At 40.9% G+C, this 19601-nt stretch overlaps 2 protein-coding genes across 5 annotated transcripts in view; one reads left to right on the top strand and one right to left on the bottom strand.

Annotated features, from left to right (window-relative positions):
- Window positions 1-19255, bottom strand: part of LOC103912743 (vacuolar protein 8-like) — a 32075-nt gene extending 12820 nt beyond the window's left edge. The window contains exons 1-9 of the mRNA XM_009319139.1: window positions 19248-19255; window positions 14566-14764; window positions 12876-13102; window positions 9602-9721; window positions 8529-8648; window positions 7270-7389; window positions 2437-2559; window positions 1299-1381; window positions 4-69 (exon numbers count right to left, since the gene is read on the bottom strand). Coding sequence (XP_009317414.1) covers window positions 4-69; window positions 1299-1381; window positions 2437-2559; window positions 7270-7389; window positions 8529-8648; window positions 9602-9721; window positions 12876-13101 — 858 coding nt within the window. The 5' untranslated portion in view covers window position 13102; window positions 14566-14764; window positions 19248-19255. The remainder of the gene's footprint in view (window positions 1-3; window positions 70-1298; window positions 1382-2436; window positions 2560-7269; window positions 7390-8528; window positions 8649-9601; window positions 9722-12875; window positions 13103-14565; window positions 14765-19247) is intronic.
- A 5-nt stretch (window positions 19256-19260) lies between these two features.
- BCLAF1 (BCL2-associated transcription factor 1) overlaps window positions 19261-19601 on the top strand; it is a 26821-nt gene continuing 26480 nt past the window's right edge. The window contains exon 1 of one of the 4 annotated variants that reach the window (XR_663389.1): window positions 19261-19388. The gene's annotated coding sequence lies outside the window, so the exon portion shown is untranslated. The remainder of the gene's footprint in view (window positions 19389-19601) is intronic. The other 3 variants (XM_009319084.1, XM_009319082.1, XM_009319086.1) reach the window with 3 other exon arrangements.

Genomic DNA, 19601 nt, shown 5'->3' with positions numbered 1-19601 from the left:
GGGTCTCAGCATGGCTTCGTGGTGCTGAATGTTGGCTGCCATGTTGCTTAGGGCAGCACAGCTGTAATACTGCAGAGAACCAAGAAAAAAGTAGAGAGAGAGGAGGTCACAGTGGTGACATGTCAAAGAGAATAAAAATAAATTGGAAAAATACTCAGATTTAGAGCTGATGAAAATAAAGTGCTTTTTCATCTTAAGGGTGTTTCACTGGGTAGATGTGGTAACAGCCTAAGCGGGCTTCCTCCAGGAAAAGCGATGCAATCTGCTGTAGCTACAAGAGCAGTCATGCTGTGGCGCTGCATGTTGTACAAACCCATTAGGACCCTGGGTATTTGGGAATGTAGTGTGCTGCTGCAACGACACTGCTGCTGGCACCTAAGTTAGGTCATCTGCATCTACTGTATTATATGTTTACATTGATTTACTCAAGCTGGATATAGTCATTGCCCGAGCATGCCAAGAGATCACTTTCAAAGGATTTAAACATTAACGCTAGGGAGGATTATACATATAAGAGTATGTATTATGAGGGAGGTATAATTAGAAGAAACAGGTTGAACTGCAGAGAAGGAAATTTTAAGACGGATCTCAAAGAAAGCTGATAACGCTGAAACAGTTTGCAGAAAGCAATTCCAGAGGCTCCATCCCTTCAGACATCTCAAAGAAATCTGAATAGAGACAACAAAACCAATGGAGGAAACAATCTTATGCTACTCAGAGGACTGAATGAACGAACTAGTGGATTTTAAGGTTTACAGCTCTGATTCATAGCTTTTCATCAGCATACTTTTGAACCAAGACCGGCTTTCTGTTAAGTGTGCAGAATCACAAAGAGGTGTCTGTGGTAGGCATAAAATAGGAAGATTTCCCAGACGTTTACAATAGTAAGAAGAAAATCTTTGCAAGTTACGCCTTCTCAGAACACTTAGTAAAATCGCTTAGAGTGGAAGATTGAAGTTAGGATGCAAAAAAACAGAGGAAGAGGCCTATCTGCAACTTGTCTGATGATCTGAAAGTCACAAGAATGTAACCGCGTAACAACTGTGTGCATGCGTTAGTGTGTGCTGGCAAATGCACTTCGCGTCATAAACTTTCTCCTGTGGAGCTAGACAAATTGAGTGTTTTGAATATACGTTATCTGACTGAGCTGAGTTTCACAAAGATGCTCTCACATGTTTCCCCACTTCTCTAGAGAAACCTTCCCTCCTCTCTACTTTTTCATTTCTACGTGCTGTGGTTTGTGCTTTTCTTACAGTCGCGCTGTTACTGTTTAAAAATCTGACCTGGTTGAGCCATACCTGCACTTCTGAGTCAGGAGATTCCAGCAGCAAGGCAAGAACTGGTAGGGCTCCTTCCTTGCATAGGACCTGTTGGATTTTCTCTGCCATTTAAAAAAAAAAAAAAAAAGTGCTGTTACTGTGTCTTTCCCCCTTCCTCCCTCTCATCTGGAGGCACCGTTCAAAAGGGATATGCACAATCTTTAGATTCTAGAGAGTGGTGAACTTGTCTAAATATATGCCAATCAGTGTGACTGGAGAGTATATAATTTAGAGCTTGTGCAACACAGCAGTATGCAGACATTTCAGCAAAATGACTACCAGGCTATCTGATCGATTAAGCCTTTGCTGGTTTTATGCTAAAGACTGTTCCGAGAACCTGAATTGCTGGAGAAGCTGAAAAACCTCAGGTACGATATTCACCATGATTTCTGTGTTAAAAAAACAAATTATTTAAAATTTTTTTAATAATAACAGATGTGTAATAGCCAAGTGTAGAAGTTCTTGCCGACCATTCCCTTCCACCAGATAAAGATAAGAAACATTACTCACGACTGTATCATTTAGCTGTGTGGGATAATGGTATCATCTAGGTAGGTGAGATTTAATGCTGGTTTGTTTCAGAGTTAATGTATGGTAGTTCACATATTGCAGAGGACCAAATACTGCTTTTGCTAAAGCTGCTGGCAGATATCCCAGGAGCCTTTAACGTCTAGCTGATAATAGTTATATTTTGCATCCTCCAACATCAACTTAGGGATACAAGTCAAATGTTCCTAGAGTTTGACCTTGGATAAACTTCTGAGATTGCTTCAAAGTACCAAATGTGCTGCTAACTTTTTAGACCAAGTTATTTCTTTAACAAATGATTATTTTGTTTCTTTCTTTGACTGATGATTTAAGCACTTGTACATCAGCCCCTTGGGGTTGAAAATCAAGCCTTTCTCTTTCAGTACTAGGCAAAAAAGGGCCTGTATTAGCTAAAGAGAGGCCAAACTTAAATCATCAGCCTATAGTATCAACATGAATGCCATATGCAAAGGAAATAATTTGTTGCTCAGATACGCTTTTATTCTTGCCTTAACCCTTTTGAATTATTTTTCTGTCAATGAGAAATTTTCTTTCAGCAATTTTAGATAAACCATTAGTCAGAAAGTACCTGATTGTGTGAGGTTGAGAATAGCACCAACTGCATTTTGTTGGACTCTAGGATCGTAGGAATTGGCAAGAGACAGTAGGGGTGTAACTCCTTGAGCAGCGCCAATAGCCTCTCGGTTGGACTCTGGAGAAAAGAATCAGAGAAAGAAAGAAAGAAGACATTGCCATCTTACTGTGAGCCAGGAGCAGGACAACTAGCAGGACTAGATTTCTTTGGCGTTCGCCTCTCTGGTTCCTTGGTATATACCAAAATTTCTCTGCATGCTCAAAGGAACCTGTTAAAAATTCCAGGAGCTCAATGGGAAAGAAACTAACTCGTGACTTCTGGATTAGCCATAGCTCACAGCTGGTTCAATGCTTTTGTTTTGTGACTGGGATGATTAAAATAAAAGGACTGCAAGTCCCCTTAAACAGGTTAGCAAGGTGTCATACTTGTCTTGTACGCCTGGTATGTCTGATCAAGCTATTTGCAGCGTGCCAACCAAAAGCTACGTAATTAACTGCAGGTAAGACTGAATTAATTTAGCAGGGTATATTCAGGGCCAATTTCTCTCTTTGAATGTGCCTGTGTCACTCCTTTGACAGCTACAGACAATGCAGAGGTTTCTAAAGACAGAATTTGATTTAACCACTGGCATTTGAAAAGATGTTTCTTCTCTGAAGTGGTGATGCTTCCTTGCATGGCAGTGTATTAAGTTGTACAGTTGTATTCAACATCCTGGAGTACAAGGAGAATTCAAGAAAGATCTGCAGAGTCCCTTGAGGCTCTTGGATGAAAAACTGGGGAAAAAATAACTATAATACTTAATGCTATAAAATTAACTATATACTATAAAATACAATATAACATTTATATACTGTGTACATATTACATATGATAAAGTTATACAATGCTACGAAATATAATACAATTTAGAAAAAAAATCTGCTTTTAGTTCTACTCCTTTTGTTTTGGACTTACTGAAGGTAGCCTCAGCTGCGCCGTATAGAAGAGAATCCTCCCGTTATGCTCTGCCCTACCCCTCTACCATGAGGCCATCAAAACATTTGCAGCAAATAACCTGTGGCCACACTGAGACAGCTATGGTCCTCTCCCCTTTACTGTCTTATTTATATCTATACGTTATCTGTATTTGTATCTTAAGCATTCTAGTGGCATAATTTTGAAAAAATAAGGTGTTGGCAGTGGTGTTCTTTGAAGTTGATGAGATTTAAATGGGAATTAGACCAATGAAGAATTCTCTTAATATCATAGTATTCTGCAGGTTATTTTGTAAAAAGAAAAAGCAAAGCCCATAGTCTACATCTTCCATTGTTTATATGAGCCAAACTGCCACTGAAGACCACAGGGGTTTTAGCTGAGTATTGCTTCAGTTACTTACATTCCTAGACAGTTTAAACAATGGCCAGCCTCTGGAAGTTTGCTGAGAGAAACATGAAGCAGAAGAAAGCAAGAAATATGAAGGTATTTGGATGAGATGAACTCTTCAGGTGCCAACTAACTTAGAGAGTTAAGAGAACAAAGCCATTATTTCTATACACGGTGGAAACCTCTGCGGCCAAAATAAAAAAACATTATTGTTTTTTCTTTTCCCTTGGGTCATTCACTAGCTGACAAGTTCTCCTCTGCAGTCTTTGTTACTGCCCATTATTGTGGGTTTGCTGGATTTATTTTTACATATGTCATTTTCCCTTGTCCTTCTCTCCATTCTCATTCTCGTTTTGGTCAGATAATGTGGCTGAACACGCTCTGTTTTGTCAATTTATGACAGAATGGATGGGCATATCTATCTCACCAAGATGTGTAACTGTACTATGATCTCCATAAGAGACGTGGCAGGCTAGATTATGTTTCTCTCCTGGACCACCTGTTTATCTAAGTAATGCAGTCCCTCCACTGATCCCCCCTAGAGTGCTTTTAGAAGGGAACCACGTATTCAGATGCTACTCTAAAGTGGGGAAATCAATAACGTCTACTCAAGCCGGGTTTGAATAACTCACCTTGACACCTGCATTTATAAATTCTTTCTTTCCACTCTCTGCCATTTGTGTGCTTGAAAATTCTCCTGTCGGTAAAACTTGGAATATCCTCTACACTCAGTGCATCCTCCTTGTTTAGCTTAATGCAAATGTTCAGGCCTCCCCAAACCCTTGCTGTGAATGTTTAGTTCTGTTCCTACGTACACTGAGAAAAGTTCTTATCCCAGAACAGATTACTTTCACTCACAGATTGAAAAGCTGCAGATAATTGCAAATGTGCATGTGTCCTTTTGCTGTGTGGACAAATGCTGGTGTTGGGACAAACTGACCTTCAAATCCTTTTCATCTGAATGTGTGTGTTTGCTGTTTTTATTTTTGGCTACCTATTGCAGCAGGTAAGTACCAGACAACCCAGCTTACGTATAACTTGCAGTCACATTGCTAAACAGCTTCACTCTGTATGCAGTCTTGCATGCTCATTACAGCAGAATTAAGACACATTACCATTCTTGGACTTAGAATTTTAGTCACCTTAAAGCTATCCAAGGATATTCCTAATTTGGTTGTGCTTCCATATTTATCTTTTTTAAACCACTCTGAAGCATGAAAGGCTTACTTGAAGGACATGACTGAACAGAATTCTTTCCTCAAGCAGACCCTTTAAGATATCAGAGTCTATGAGTTAAAATTAAAATAAACTCTAGAGAATTGCCTCTTGCTTTAGTCTCATTGCTGTGGTAGCTAAATACAGTCTGAAAAAGAAATAAATGGATGCAGTCTATCTAAATCCTAGTTAAACTAGGACAGAGATCCTCAACACTGATCAAATCCCAGGCAGAAACCCAGCCTATGCACTTGCAGGACTGCCTACCTCTATGTTCAGCAGATGCCTTCCTATCTAGTTTGAAATCTTCTTGAGTCCTCAATTTGAACTACTTGTGCTCAGAAGTACACTGACACTTAACGGAGTGTGCAAAGGCATTAGGTGACCACCCTCAACAGAGAATGAAGGTGGATTGGATCTGGAGTTCCCTGTACTCTGGGTTAAAGACAGAGACATCTAGAAGGGCCAGAGTGCCCTCAGGACTAAGGAACATCCTTAGGTCCCCAAGTAAGTTGCCTTCTCCGTGGGCTGCTTCAAACAGGTGAAGGGATATCTCTCTGTAGAGCTTCAGGGGCATAACTTCACTGACCGTACATAAAGAAAGTCCTTCTAGTGCCAGGTACCTAAAATCTTAGCGATGCCATGCCTAAATTAGACGTTTAAATGAGCAATTTGCATTCCACACAGAGCTCTTAACCCGACCATAACAATATGCAATGCGTAAAAATAAGTTTCAAAGGGAAAAGTGTTTAAAAACCTGCAAATAAAAAAAGGATAGGATAAAATGCAAATCAGCATTTTCATGTAGTTGGATCCTGCTTATCCGTTCCCCCTTTGCAACATAAATACTTAAATGAGAAAGTAACACTTTCACCATGCTTCTCTCAGCCTTCTGGGAGACCTGATTGCAACTTCCCACACTGGAGAGGGAAGCTGGTGGAATAAACACTACAGGAAGGGAAAGAAATGTTATTCATGGCTTTTATACAGGCCTTTACACAATTTGTACAGTAATTAATTAAAGTAAAATTAACAATTTACACAGTTTGCAAAAGCTAGAATAAGCCGGACTAACCTGATAACATTTCTTTTGGTAACTGTGGTTGAACTTATCTGTCTTGATACCAAGAAAATATCTATATCATGATAAGAAATATGCATAGTTAAGTAAGAGAAGTTGGTGACAAATACAAGTAGTACATGATGGATAAGGAACAGACTAAAAGCAAGCTGGCGGCAAGTTTTGCTGAATGGGAATGACCACCTGGAAGGAGGCTGTGAGTGGAATTCCACAAGGACTGGTCTGTAGTTGGTTTTGAACCAGAAAGTTAATGCAAAGGTGTGAGTGCAGCACTGCCAATGCAGGGGAGGACTGGAATATTTTACAAATAACAGACAAGTTAGAAGACTGAAGCAACCGAAACAGAATGAAACCTTATAGTACAAAATGCAGGGACATGCACTTGGAAACATTTGTTGCAAACCCTTAATTGGCGTCTGCTGGAAAATAGCAGCAGAGGAGGAAAAAGGCTAAGTGATTAAGTCAGCTGCAGGATAACAACATCACCATGATGCAATCACGAAAAATGCAAGTGTTATAATGAGATGTAACACAAAACATATTTCCATGGATGCCACAATAAAAGACACAGGTGCGACCCCAGCTGAAATACTGCACATTTCTGGTGACCTCTCTTTCAGAAAAGATGAATTCAAAATGGAACTTCTGCAGCATTTATGTACATCTTGGGACTGTAATGATGCCTGAGGTCTGTGGTATCACAAAACAGCAGATGCAATTGCTACGTTCCATTTCTGGAACATATCATTTACACCCAGAAGGGCTATGAGATGAATGGAGAGCCTCGCTTACAAGAGGAGTCTTAAATGAGCTTGGCTTTTTCAGTCTAGTAAAATGAAGAGAGCTTGTCAGCATAGACATCAGAGAGGCAGAACTACTGAAGCAAAAGCCAATGTAGACGCTAATCAAGATAAGCTGGTCATTAATATATTTAGGTTGGAAATCAGAAAAAGGTTTGTAACCATGAGAGAACTAAGGTCAGAAACACTGAGAAAAAGATCTTAACTAGAATCTCAAGAGGTTGAATTTATAATGTGGGAATACCAAAATTTGCTGCTGCATCTTGTAACTCTTAATCCAATTGCAAATATGTTGTTTCACTTTGAAATATAAGATAAGAATTGAATGAATTCACTGCAGAGGATAAAGGGAAAGAACAGCACACTCACCTGAAACGGCCAAAGTCATGGCGCAGGCACAGGAATTACACTGGACAGTGGGATCCTCTGACTCAAGCAGATCCAGAATTGGCTCAAGTAATCCCATTTGGACAACTAATTCTTTGTCAGCTATTCATAAATTCAAGTAAAAATGGACAAACAGAAAAGTAAACAGTTAATGCCTTTGTGAAAAGAATATATCTTCCTTTGACTGCTTTGGGGGTCTATATTATGATTATGCAAAATAGATCTAAGATGGAAACAGCCTGAAAGGCACTCGCAGTCCCTAGCTTGGTTTGTTTGATTCCTCTTCAGACTCCTGAAAGAGTATAAGAGATGTTCAGAGGTTCTAGTTCAGAAGGTCCCAAATATTTCTGCTAGCAATTCTGTTTTCAAACATAAGGTTCATTTTGGAAAGTGCAACTGCAGCTTTCTAATAGGTTCACAATTTACTCAGCCCCCCCGCTCTTTTTCTTCTGAAGTCTACCCTTTAAATATTATTTTTCACTTGTAAATAGCGGCATGATATTATTTGCAGCAAGATCCTTAAAAAAAGAAAAGAAAAAAGCCAGCTTCATTGAAGACTGACCCTGTCTGGTCAGGATATTATGTTATGGGATAGCGTGATGGAATACCCATGGTGGCCCAGGTGCCAGGGAGCACAATAGTAGATGCAACAAAGACTCCATTGACAAGGTGTGGGGTGTTCATGCCCTGTCTATCAACATAAACTTTACTGGCAAGTTTTTCATCTGCAGCTCCCAGATGCTACCTCAATTACATTTGCCCCATTAGCCACAGAAGAAAATGAATTCTATTAAACTTTTTTTTTTTAAATCTGCAAGCAATTTAAGACCAAGGTCCAGTTAATAAATAACAAGAAAATGAGCACTGTCTCATAGGCAGAGTTTATTTCTAAGAGCTGTATCTGTCACTTGAAAGGGTAAGTGGTGGGCTCTTGATCCAAGAATGAGAATAGTATAGCTGTTCCCACACCAGTCTGGGAACAATTTATCAGCCTTTGCACGCAGATCCAAGATCTCTTGCCACATGACATAATCTAGCTGGAGGGATCTGATATATCCTGGTGCCACCAGAATCTATGTGGCTTGCAGACAGAAACAGACTCACACCTGTCCTACCAGAAACACAAAAAAAGGAATTTGGATTTGAGTAGACATGGGTGTGTAGATGTGCCCTCCTTCTGTCTGAGTCTGACTGAAGAGATACTTTTTCACCTGAAGAGAGATGTGTTGTTAATTACTCACTATTTCCTTCCAGCAAGAAGTTGACAAGGGACAAGGAAGACATCTGCTGCACCTCCAGGTCAGCAGACCGTAGTAAGGCATAGAAGGGTTCCAGATGCTCCACAGGTAGGGGGACATTCACTACAAGAATGAGAGGAAATATTCAGGAGTCTCATCGTTCACCGCAGTCACATTTTTCTCTTGTTGGTCTTAAGCCTCAGGTGCTACCGTATATAGTTTGGTAGGTATGAGTGATATTCCCCTTCATTTAAATTCCATTGCTACTAGCAAAACAGGGAAAGTTTCCTGAAAAGGTTTTGAATAAACAAGTACTTCAAAAACATCATGGGAAGGGAAGCAATATGCCTCGCTACCAAACAAGTCATTCCAACTCATAGCAGGTCCTCGTGTTGTAGCTATCTGCACTTTTTATCCAGCAAAAAATACATGGGATAAAGTTATCAAGCCAAGTGCCAGAATATTCTCCTTGAAGTAAACTTAACAAACAAACAAATAAGTAAATAAATTACAGCCTGCTTGTTGCTGGTATGTCTACTTTTTTGTAGGACCCAAACTCTTGCTGGAATTTTATTTGGCATATCTAGGCTGACCTCTAACCATTTACAAATTACCTCAGGAGCCAAGTGCTCCCACGGAATAGTTGGGACAAAGAAGAACATTTCCTTCATAAATTTCCACTACAATCTGGCCTCTAGAGCTTTGTCCTCTTCCAAAAATTATATAATATAAAACCTTAAATGATCACTATGTCCATTTCCTTCCACCATATTTTGACTGTGTTGCTCTCAAGAGATTCATTATACACTGACTCTAACTACTTTGGGTTCTGCTGAGTTTTACAGAAATATTACAATTACATAAATGACAGTCTTTTATAATCATGAGAGAGATCTCCTCATAGCAAAACCCAGAATGACTCTGCCCACACACAATGACAGCATTTCCATTTTCCTTAGCAAACAACATAGCATGAAAGAAAAAAAAAAGAACTTTGATTCTCTGATTTCACAGTTGGAAATAATACTTTTATTTATAATCATGTGAAAATTTTCTAATGCACTGAGATAACTTACTGTGCTGACTCACGTGCAAGTAATAGAGGGCAGCAGACTGCTGTAAACCTGGGTTTTCTGAAAAGGCTAAGGTCCTCAAGGCTTCCAGAGGGTCCTTTCCAAGTGGTGACATTTCAAAACCTGAAGATGTACAATGACAGCACAGACTCAATTACACCTGAAAAGGGTTAGTTTACAAAAAGAAATTAAAATTCACAGCCAACCAAACACATAAGGATTTTTGTACTGCAACAACTCCATAAAGCCCATCTATCCTTATTCATGTTTCCATGAGCAGAAGCAATAAATGAATCTGGAATAACCTGTCTTTGGCAATGCCTCTTGTGAAGCTCACAAAGCTAGTGATTGGAAGCAAGATAAATTATAATCTTTAGACACTTTTATGCTGTCCAATATAAATGCAGGTGTTCTTGTTCTCCATAAAAATCTTTATCTTTTCCTGAATCATAGAAGATCTTTGTTAAAATATATTTACTGAACGTGGTATTCTTAGTTATGAGCTATAGAAAGAGTATATATTTCTAATTTACTACATTTTAAGTTCACTGTGTTTCCTGTCCTGGGTATTACAATAAAGGATTTCAGGGAATAGCAACATGGATTGCAAATGGGCTTGCCTCAGCCTCAAATTTCTAGCATGAGTCTACCTGTTCTCGAGTATGATAGTTCCCCTATGAATAAACCAGATGTTCAGCAATAGCCATCAAGCAATAGCAGTCATGCATGGCTTCTGTAAGTCACTGTATAATGTACTTATAATGTGTGGAATGGAGCAGCAGAGAGGAAAAAAAAAAGGGCCATTGAACCAATGCTCAACAGTAGAAACTGTTGAAAAGGTAATGTAGTATAAATTGACTGGTGGAGCACACAATTATAAAATATTTTTTCAGACAATAGATTAAAGCAGTGCATTAAAGATTGAAATATCTCTGTGAACAAGGTCTAGCCATTTTACCTCCCATGGGAAAAAGAGATGTGAGGGGTGTGAGCTTTCATGCCTCAGTGCAAAACTCAGCCAGTATCTCAAGCCATTAGAAGCTGCTGACATGTCAAGAGTAGCAAACTCCTACCTTCAGGATTAGGTAAGTGGGCTTCACAGAAGAACTGCTTATATAGAGATCAATTTTGTTTAATAATTAACAATACACACAAAGGGAAGGACTAGCCAGTGCGTGCAAGGTTTTAGAGAAAAACCAAAAGTCTCTTCATGTGGTTTAAATCTGTTCCTTACACACTGACTATCTGACTCTCCCATATATCTGTGTGTTTTTGTTTGGGAGAGTGATAAAGCAGAAGCCACTCAAAATCTTCACCTGCTTATAATATCAAGCATTTGCTGTCCTAGCTAACAGCTGAGTATGATGATCAACCATGAAGTCCCCCCTTGCACCGAAACTGTCCAAATGTTGGCTCCCTGCTTATTATAATTTGTCCAGAACTGAGGATGACTTGTTCCACCTTGGAATAAAATACACAGGCGAGCGCTAAAGTAAGAGGGATGTGTCTTGGTTCTCTTTGTGAGGCTTCCCTGCCTCCATCTGTCTTGGCAGCAGGATTTGGCCACTCAGAGAATTAACCTTGGTTCTTCTTCCTGAGTGCTGTGTATCTCCTACCATGGGCAGTGGGACCTCCCGGAGAGCACACATTGCCATCTGTGCACTGCTGTCACAGAAGCTCTAGGCTCCCTGCTGCTGTACCCCAGCTCCCGAGGATCCAAGATGGACCAGCCTTTCGAAGATCCAGCTCAGAGAGGAAAGGATTTCTCAAGAAAACATACACTTATTCTTTTCAGAAAGCACCAGTGGGTGCTGCAAAGGGCCGTTCCAGCCTCACCATTTTTTCCAGACCACCCCTTCCTTGCACCTGACCCATCAGCTGAGCTGGGATACTGCCAAGATAGTCTCTGTATTACAGAGTCAGGAGCATGCTAGCCTTTGGAAAAAAAAGTTCAGACCTGGAAGATCCCCACTGTACACCAAGCTGAAAGGTCTGGTCCTATTCTGCATATGGACTTCAGGATTTAGCCAGTGCTTAATGTGCAACAATTAGTGAACCGTATCAGCAGCACGGGACCCCCCACATTCATAAGGTAATGACACCAGCTAATACTAGCTGAGGCTAATTCACGCATGTTCCCAACAACCAGCGTCACAGCAATTATTCCAAAGGTTGTTCCATGACAGATCATTTCAAACAGCATTAACTGTGCCACACCAAGAAGTGTCTCTCCTGGTCCCCCTCACACGATGGTTTTATGTCCCCAAGAAGGCAAATAAAGAAAGAGTAGTTTGTATTCCACACCCTTCACACAAATGAAAGTAGAAGGCTATGCAATTTTGTGTAGTAGTTTTAGCCCAAGGTTGTTAAACTTAAAGCAATGCACCCAATTAGCTGTGAGACAAAGCAAAACCAAACAAGCAACGACCCCTGCCCAAGCTTGAGACAAGGAATGATTTTAGGTTGGACAACTGACAAAACACATTCATCCAAGATTATATTCTGTGATGCAGGAGTGAAATAAAAAAAAGTTTTCCTACTGATAATGTTGTATCCTAGGACAGGATAGAGAGGACATCACAAGTAGATAAACAGGGGAATTAGGGAGGTAGCCTGTAAAGCAGAGGAGATACATGAAGAGTTATGGATCTACTTTGATTCAAGCAGAATTCTATGATTGTGTTCAAGCCTTGTGTCTAAAATGTTTGCACAAAAGCACTTAGGCAGCCCAGTTGCTTGGAACCTGAGGAAGTCCTGGGAGCTTAACGGCACTTGTCCCAGGGTAACTTTGGCCTTCCCCACATGTAGGGCAGACACCCCCGGTGCAAGTCCAGGTGTTCTCCAACCAGCAACATGGATGTGCACAACTCAGCCAGGACCACGCTGTGATCTGCCTGCTCACAGCTCGGCACTCATGTAGCATCCAGTGTCGGTACAGCCTGTTTCCAGCTTTGTGACCTCAGTGACTGACTTCAAAAAATTAACTTCAATTACTAGAAGGACTCACTTTTATGAAACATATTTTCATGGGTTATGTATTAACAGTGGCGGCAGAGCAAGAAAGTGACTGACCATTTTTACCCAGATCCAACTGTTACACCACTTGAGCCCTTGGTGTCCCATACACAAAGAAAATGCATTGTAGCTCTGGTCTCCTACATCACCAAGCTGCTTCCTGCCGTGCCACAGCAGTTCAGCCAGCAATCTACTTTCAACTCCCAAAATGATCCTCCTTGTTCTTTCCCAACCCTTTAGAAAAAAAAACAAGCCCTCTTACCTGTTTCAATATGCTGCAGAAACTCCTGTGCTGTCACCCTCTCATGAGGCTGCAGGATAGGCTTGTACAGCTGTCTGGCTTTAGAGCTGTTTTGTTTTAAGCAGGAGCATTTGCTTATCAGAGTTACGCATTCCTTGATGCTCTGCACCAAGTCGGACGACATCCTCTGAACAAAGGCCACAAAGTCCCGCAGCAGCTGCATGCATCGTCCACACAGTTGACCCATTCTTGTTCCAACAGCAGCACAAAGCAAGAGGAAAAGGAAGGAGATGGAAATAAAAGTTCCTTCTCAACTTGTCCACGTTTTGCACTAACTTGCTGCCTCAGTGTTTGTCCTATCTTACAGATGTTATCACTACACCGTGTGCAGCTACTGTAAAGCAGGCAAGCTTCTGCATCCAAAAAACTACATTGCACAACAAGGCTGGTTTCTGCGGATCTCCCGGAGTCTACAAAATATTATTTAAAAGGCTGGACTGGAGCCACGTTCAAACACCCTCCCTTTGCTTGAAGAAAAGTAAAACGATGACCTAAACACATTTGTGGAGAACAAACAGATTTTAACACCTGGAGCATCCACCAAAGCCTTCATGAGGCTAGAAAAGCTCTGGGATAATGGAAAAAGCGACCTGTTTTTGTAAGGCAGCTTTCCACATGAAAGGTAGGCACCACCTTGTCTGCATGTGTACAAGCTGCAGCTGCCAATGGGAGAGGAAGACAAAAAAAAAAAAAAAAGGGAGCACACAAACAGGTTTTTCCAGTTTTTGCTGAAGCACAGACCAGAACAAAGGCCCTGTTGGGCAAACAACTCCTAACTCAGCCAACTGAGATTTTGCAAATCAGCAAGAATAGAAAACTGAAAAAAAAAAAAAATACAGTGGCCAAATGCATTTAGAACTATGTTTTCCTCCTGTCAAGCAAATCCTGCAGAGTGGGCTGGATAAGCTGGCAATACAAGGATGCAAAAACCATCTGCAGCTTTCATGCTGAAAAAGGAAGCAAAAGGAAAAAGAGCAGTTCTCCTTTTGCTCCACCCTTTTGCTTAATTCACCAGTCTGGTGCATGTGCCCACCCTTGGTTGAACAGTTTTGCAAATGACCTTGGTCTAATTAATGTAGCATGAAGGGACATTTGTAATATTCTTGAGGTTTCTAGTAAAATCTGGTTTGATTCAAGATCACCTTCATTATGAAACCAGTAGGTACTGGTCTGCTGAGTGTTGATCACTTTCATTAACTTCTCTCTACCCATGGATTTGATGGATTTATTCCAACCATTGCATTTGATACATTTATTGGTAAGTTTTAGCCTCACTGTCCTTTAATAGATCTTAAGCTTCTAAATAAATCATGTTTGAAAATCAACCCTTTGTTCTGCACCCAACTCCAAACACTGATGAACAGGCTCACCCAATCTCACTGGTCTGTCCAGCTACTGCTATTTCTTCTCTTACTTACACGATGTAATTTTCCTAAACGCAAATACCACGCGGCACAGACAAACCCACCTACACCCATAAACCAAAAGGTATGAGACCTCTATTACACAATGCAATCCATTACAAAGAATCAAGACTTTGATTTTTCTGGCTACTTCCTTGACCAGCTCTGCGAGCCCACCGAGTTCTGCTCTCTGTCTGGCTTCTTAATAGTATCAAAAGTGAGGCTAAAGTGCCTATGTATGTTCTCACCACGGCTTCTGGATCCTTTCAGTAGGGATCTTCTAAAATAGAGGGAACCCATGTGACTGTCAGGTCCTGCTTCTGCCACCACTTGCTTTTCACCTTTTGCTCGTGATCTTCCACCCTTCGGCTTCCATCCTAAAAGCAGTGAGGTGGCAGATCCCTGGGAACCCATCACATGCACCTTCTGACTCTTGCTGTGTCCTGCCTACAGAACGGTAAGGTTTAGTTGTTGTGAGATTTTTTTTTTAAGGTAACTTGAACTGTACTGCATGGAGATGAGAAAAAACCAGGACTTGTTTCAATGAGACACTTGTTAGTAATGACTGCATTTCTGTAACATATTCTTACTAAGCATTTCAAAATGTATTACAAACATTAAAACAGCCTTTCAATGTATCTGTATGGAAGATATTCCCAAAATGGTTTAAAAACAAGTTGCAGTGGTGCCAAGCTCTTGTAACTCCATTTGAAATAAATGGGAGTTAAGAAATGCACCACACCTGAAAATTAGGCTATAATTTGCCTAAAGGCATAAAACTCAGGTGTCCTAATACTTAGTTTGATGATTCAGTCACGAAATTGTTCTTCTTTGATTTGAAACTGCTACTTGAAAGCTAGTGTAGAAGGGGGTCTTCAAACCTCTTCTGAATTCACAATAGCTGCTGTAAAGGTAAAGGTTGCAACCATAAACCCAATGTTTTTGATTAGTTGCATGACCTAGGTATGTTTCCTTATCTGCTTGAACAAAATGTCAGCTCAAGACTGTGGAAGTGGAAGGGGAAAAAATTAGTAGTACCGTAATATTGTTAAACCATTTTGCTTTTATTCTTCTAGAGAACATGTTCCAAATAGTAGAAGCCCCACACCCTGGTTTTTTTTCCAAGGGATTTTTTTCAAAGGAACTGATTTTTTTCCCTTGGAAGTGTTTACAAAGTGTTTCCTTTGTAAAGTGTTAAAAAAAACCTCTCCAAACCATTTCCATTCAGTTGTGTGCAAAGGAGACTTCCAAGTAGTAACCTTACTGTATGAAGACTATTTGGAATTCTGTATAAAATGCATTTGGAAGTTTAAATTTATTTGCCAAATAATAGATGAATGCTGTAGCTAAATGGCACTTTCAACAGAGAGCTCCCACTGGTCCAGCATTTTATCTGCTGTGTAGTTTCTCTGCAAAGGACAGAAAATATTGTTTTCGGGCACAGTCCCTTAAGCATTCAACACTTGCAGCAGGTTTGTTTTGGTTTGAATTAAGAACAGAAAATCTAAAAATATATTTATTCATCCGCCATTTCACTCATGCAGCATGCCATTGCCTGAACCACTTCTTGTAACAGAAATTCCTTTATCTAGTTCGCAACGGTGCATAACTTTCGATTGCTCAAAAGTTGACTGGTACTGGAGAGATGTACACAAATACTCTTTTATAGTCCTCTTTCATACATTACCTGGGGCCTCTTCATTCTAACAGGCCCAAAAAACCCTCAAGCTTTGACATGAATATTGGAAAAAAACAGAGGTCAACAGCTTTATTTGAGCTATGGCAGCAAATGCTTCCCTCTTAAAGGAAGAAAATGATAGCTTCAGGTTCTGGATTTTGGAATTACTGTTATCACTGTGATTTTAATCAGTGGAAAAGATTTTTGGGGAGTGTAGGACAGAGGCAGGGACTGAGAAAATATGGAGTCTTATTTGACTTGTGTGCCAGTCAAATAAGAAAACAGATACTTAAAGGAATGCTTAAAAAGCAGTAAATTGAAAGAATATATGTATATTACTCAAGAATCCAAAACTTCAAGAAATTGAACTAATCAAATTTGCGTTTTATGAATTTGTCCCATGTAATTTTTTATTGCAACCTTTGTCTTATATACATTTCTTCCACTGTCTTCTTTCTTCAACAAAAAACTTCTGTTCAGGGGTGAGGAAAACACTGTACAGTTTAGAAAGCTGTGAGATGATGGCTGTGCATTACTGCTTGGTTAGCAACAGATTTGATTTAAAAGGCCATAGGTCCCCTAATGCCTAGCAGGTCTTTATTGTCCCCATACCTGCAGTTAAGGCCTCGTCGCTTGTACTAATTCAGTGCAACTGCTCTTTAAACTGGATCTATGAAATTTTGTGGCTTCAGAATAACATCCAAAAAAATCAACAAACCAAAGGTATTAAGTTCTTAAACTGGATCTACCATTGACAGAATAGTAAAATAAAATTGTGAATTAGAAAAAAATGGTTGAGGAAGCAGAACAGTTCTAAACCCGGAGTCTGATGTGTGTAACTTACATTACTACTAAACTTTTTAAAATATATCTTTTATATATATGTTGTTTTTTTTTAATATATATGTGTGTGTATGTATATATTCACCATTAAGATTTCAGGAAGAATTCAGGCTGAACAGAAACAGACTATAGTCATTTAAGCAGTGAGGAAGCCAGATGTGAGGGCTTGATAGATCCAAATTTGTGAAAAACTGCCAGGGGTCACTTCATTGCATAGTTAGGCAGAGCTTTGTTTGCATTCACTGCAATTTCTGTAGAGTATAAAGGAAGTTGCTCTCACTGCATCAAACTCCTTGGCTGAGTTATTTGCTCATCCTCGCTCAGCGGGAGAGTGCCATCTACTGAAGCATCCCCTTTACACAGCTCCCTTGAGACTTGTACTACTCATGGATTGACAAAATTTACCGACGGGGGATGTAAAACTGAGCAAGGTTTTAACAGGAGGAGAAGCTGCTTTAGGTGTGAATCCCTATTGTAAAGTAACATTTCATGAAGAGATTAAAAACAAACTTCTGGGTTTCTTCATTCTTAAGAAATCTTTGGAATTGAGGTTACCTTATCATTTTGTAACACTTAAGCGTGGCATTCCCTGATGGGACGCTGACTATTAGCCATGGACTTTCCTACTCATTTCGTCTTTCTACATTAGTGCTCAGAAGATGTACAAGTACTCGGCCGACTCACTGAGTAGTGAACATGTCTGCTAACAGTCAGCAAGAGTTTGGCTTAGGCCAGTGATGACACAGTATTATTGTGCCGCTCTGTCTACTTGTAACTTCCCGTTGCCTTGAACCTCGTACTTTATTGTAAATTTTCTGGACTGTTGCTGCATTCAAATAAAGCAGCACTTTGTGTCATGCCCAGAGCTACTATCTCCTATGATAATAATAAACACATAAATTAAAATTTGGCAAATTTTTTGCTTTGTAGCAAAAGATAGTGCCTCTAAAACATCAAAGGTAGGTCAGAGGTGCCTACGTACCTTAGAAGTTTGAACAAACTGTATTAAAAAAAACACATCTGAAATTTTATGAGGTAAATTACTATGCAAAGGCAGGGCATCAAATATTTGAAGAAGTATACCAGCTTGCAGGACAGAGGTGAAAGGAGACCTGTCAGGTTGTGTTTCATAGACAATATGTGTTTCAAGGCACAGGTGCATGTCCTGATTTTGCTAACAAGGGGCTGCACTGAAGCATCACACAGCCCATAGCTCAAATGTCAAATTCTTGATAAAACGAGGAATGAACAAAACTTGAAACAACTTGCAGTATTTGCCATTGGGCAAATACATTTAAAATAATTAAAATGTATTTGCAAAAAGTTTCACATTATAGGTTGTTTTTTTTTCTTCTGGGCCCATAGTATGTTGCCTTAAATACAACGGAGAACTGAAAGAGTAGAAGTGACCACCCTTTCTGTCCCGATAAGATATATCCCACATATCTCGGAAAATAGAGGAGAGCTCTCCGTCACTGAAGGGAAACGACACGAGCATCCCACAGGCCTTCAGAACCATTAAGAAAGGGGTGTGGGGGGGGGGGGTTGCGTGCAGCCAAATCCCAACAATTCTGGAAACCCTACTGGCCCTAGCAAGCTGGCTCCCTCCCACAAGTGCTTATCAAGCAGCCTCCACGTTAATAGCATCTTATTGTTGGTTACCACAAAAGCTGTGGCACATGAGCTGCACTTGAGCTACAGGTTAGTCACCCCTGCATAAAGGAAAAAGCTTCAAAGGAGAGAGGGAATTGTGTGTCTCTAGGCCAGGCTGCTCATCAGTTAACCACAACTGGTCAGAACTAAAAACTCTCACCATGTTTATGTTTTAGCATCAGCCACTCATTGGTTGCTGCCTTCATAGGCAGCCATGTCTAAAGCACTTAGCAGCCAAAAAAAATTATACACTGTACAATTAAACCACCACCATAGTTTAGATAGATCTAAGCAGTGCATTACTTTCTCTATGCAGGAAATGGCAAACCAGCATTTGGGGATTGTGTCTGCTTCTCATCTTCCACGCCTTTTTCCTCCAGCAGTTGATTTGGGCTGCCTCCCAGTCATTGTCCCCCGAATTTAAAAACTTAGCTAAAACTGTGCATATGCATCTTTTCCTGCTCTTCTATATTTTTTTTTCCCCCTTGCCTCAGAAATAATCTGCAACAGCCTTTAAAAAAGAATAAATCAGCTGTGTGAGATTTGAGTAGCTTAGATTTAGGACCTGCTCAGCCGACACACGTCTTTGTGCCTCAGTCAATACTGTTCCCCCACAGCCCTCTGCTGCACTTCGTCGGTGGCACAGAAACCCCTCGGGCCATTTCCCCGGGGCACGCTCTCCCCAAACGCTGCGCCGCTGCACCGCAACCAAGCGACAGGCGCACATCTGCTGCAAAAGCTGCTGCAGTAAAGTACGGCTGCTACGCGATCTCCTTCCTGGTGCACGGGAGCGTCGGGTGCAAATGCCGCTTGATGGTGCTCCGCTGGCTGGGCTCCGCTTTACAGACAAGCCCTTCCAAGCAACTCCCGTGGATGGACGCGCACCCCGCCCGACAGGTAACCAGGCAGCGGCTCGGCCGGGGGGAGGGGGGGCCCGGCCCCCCGGATCCCTCTTTGGGGAAGGAGCGGATAAAAGGCGACAGTTTTTAATCGCGGCGGCGCGGGAGGAGAGAAGAGCTGCAGCCGGCGGGGCACGGAGCCCCCGGCCGTGGGACAGGGTGAGGGGGCGTCGGGCAGGGCAGGGCAGGGCAGGGCAGAGCAGGGCCGCGC

The sequence above is a fragment of the Pygoscelis adeliae genome, unplaced genomic scaffold, assembly GCF_000699105.1.
Source record: "Pygoscelis adeliae isolate BGI_AS28 unplaced genomic scaffold, ASM69910v1 Scaffold172, whole genome shotgun sequence".
Classification (NCBI taxonomy): domain Eukaryota; kingdom Metazoa; phylum Chordata; class Aves; order Sphenisciformes; family Spheniscidae; genus Pygoscelis; species Pygoscelis adeliae.
This window is presented reverse-complemented; position numbering and strand designations above follow the sequence as displayed.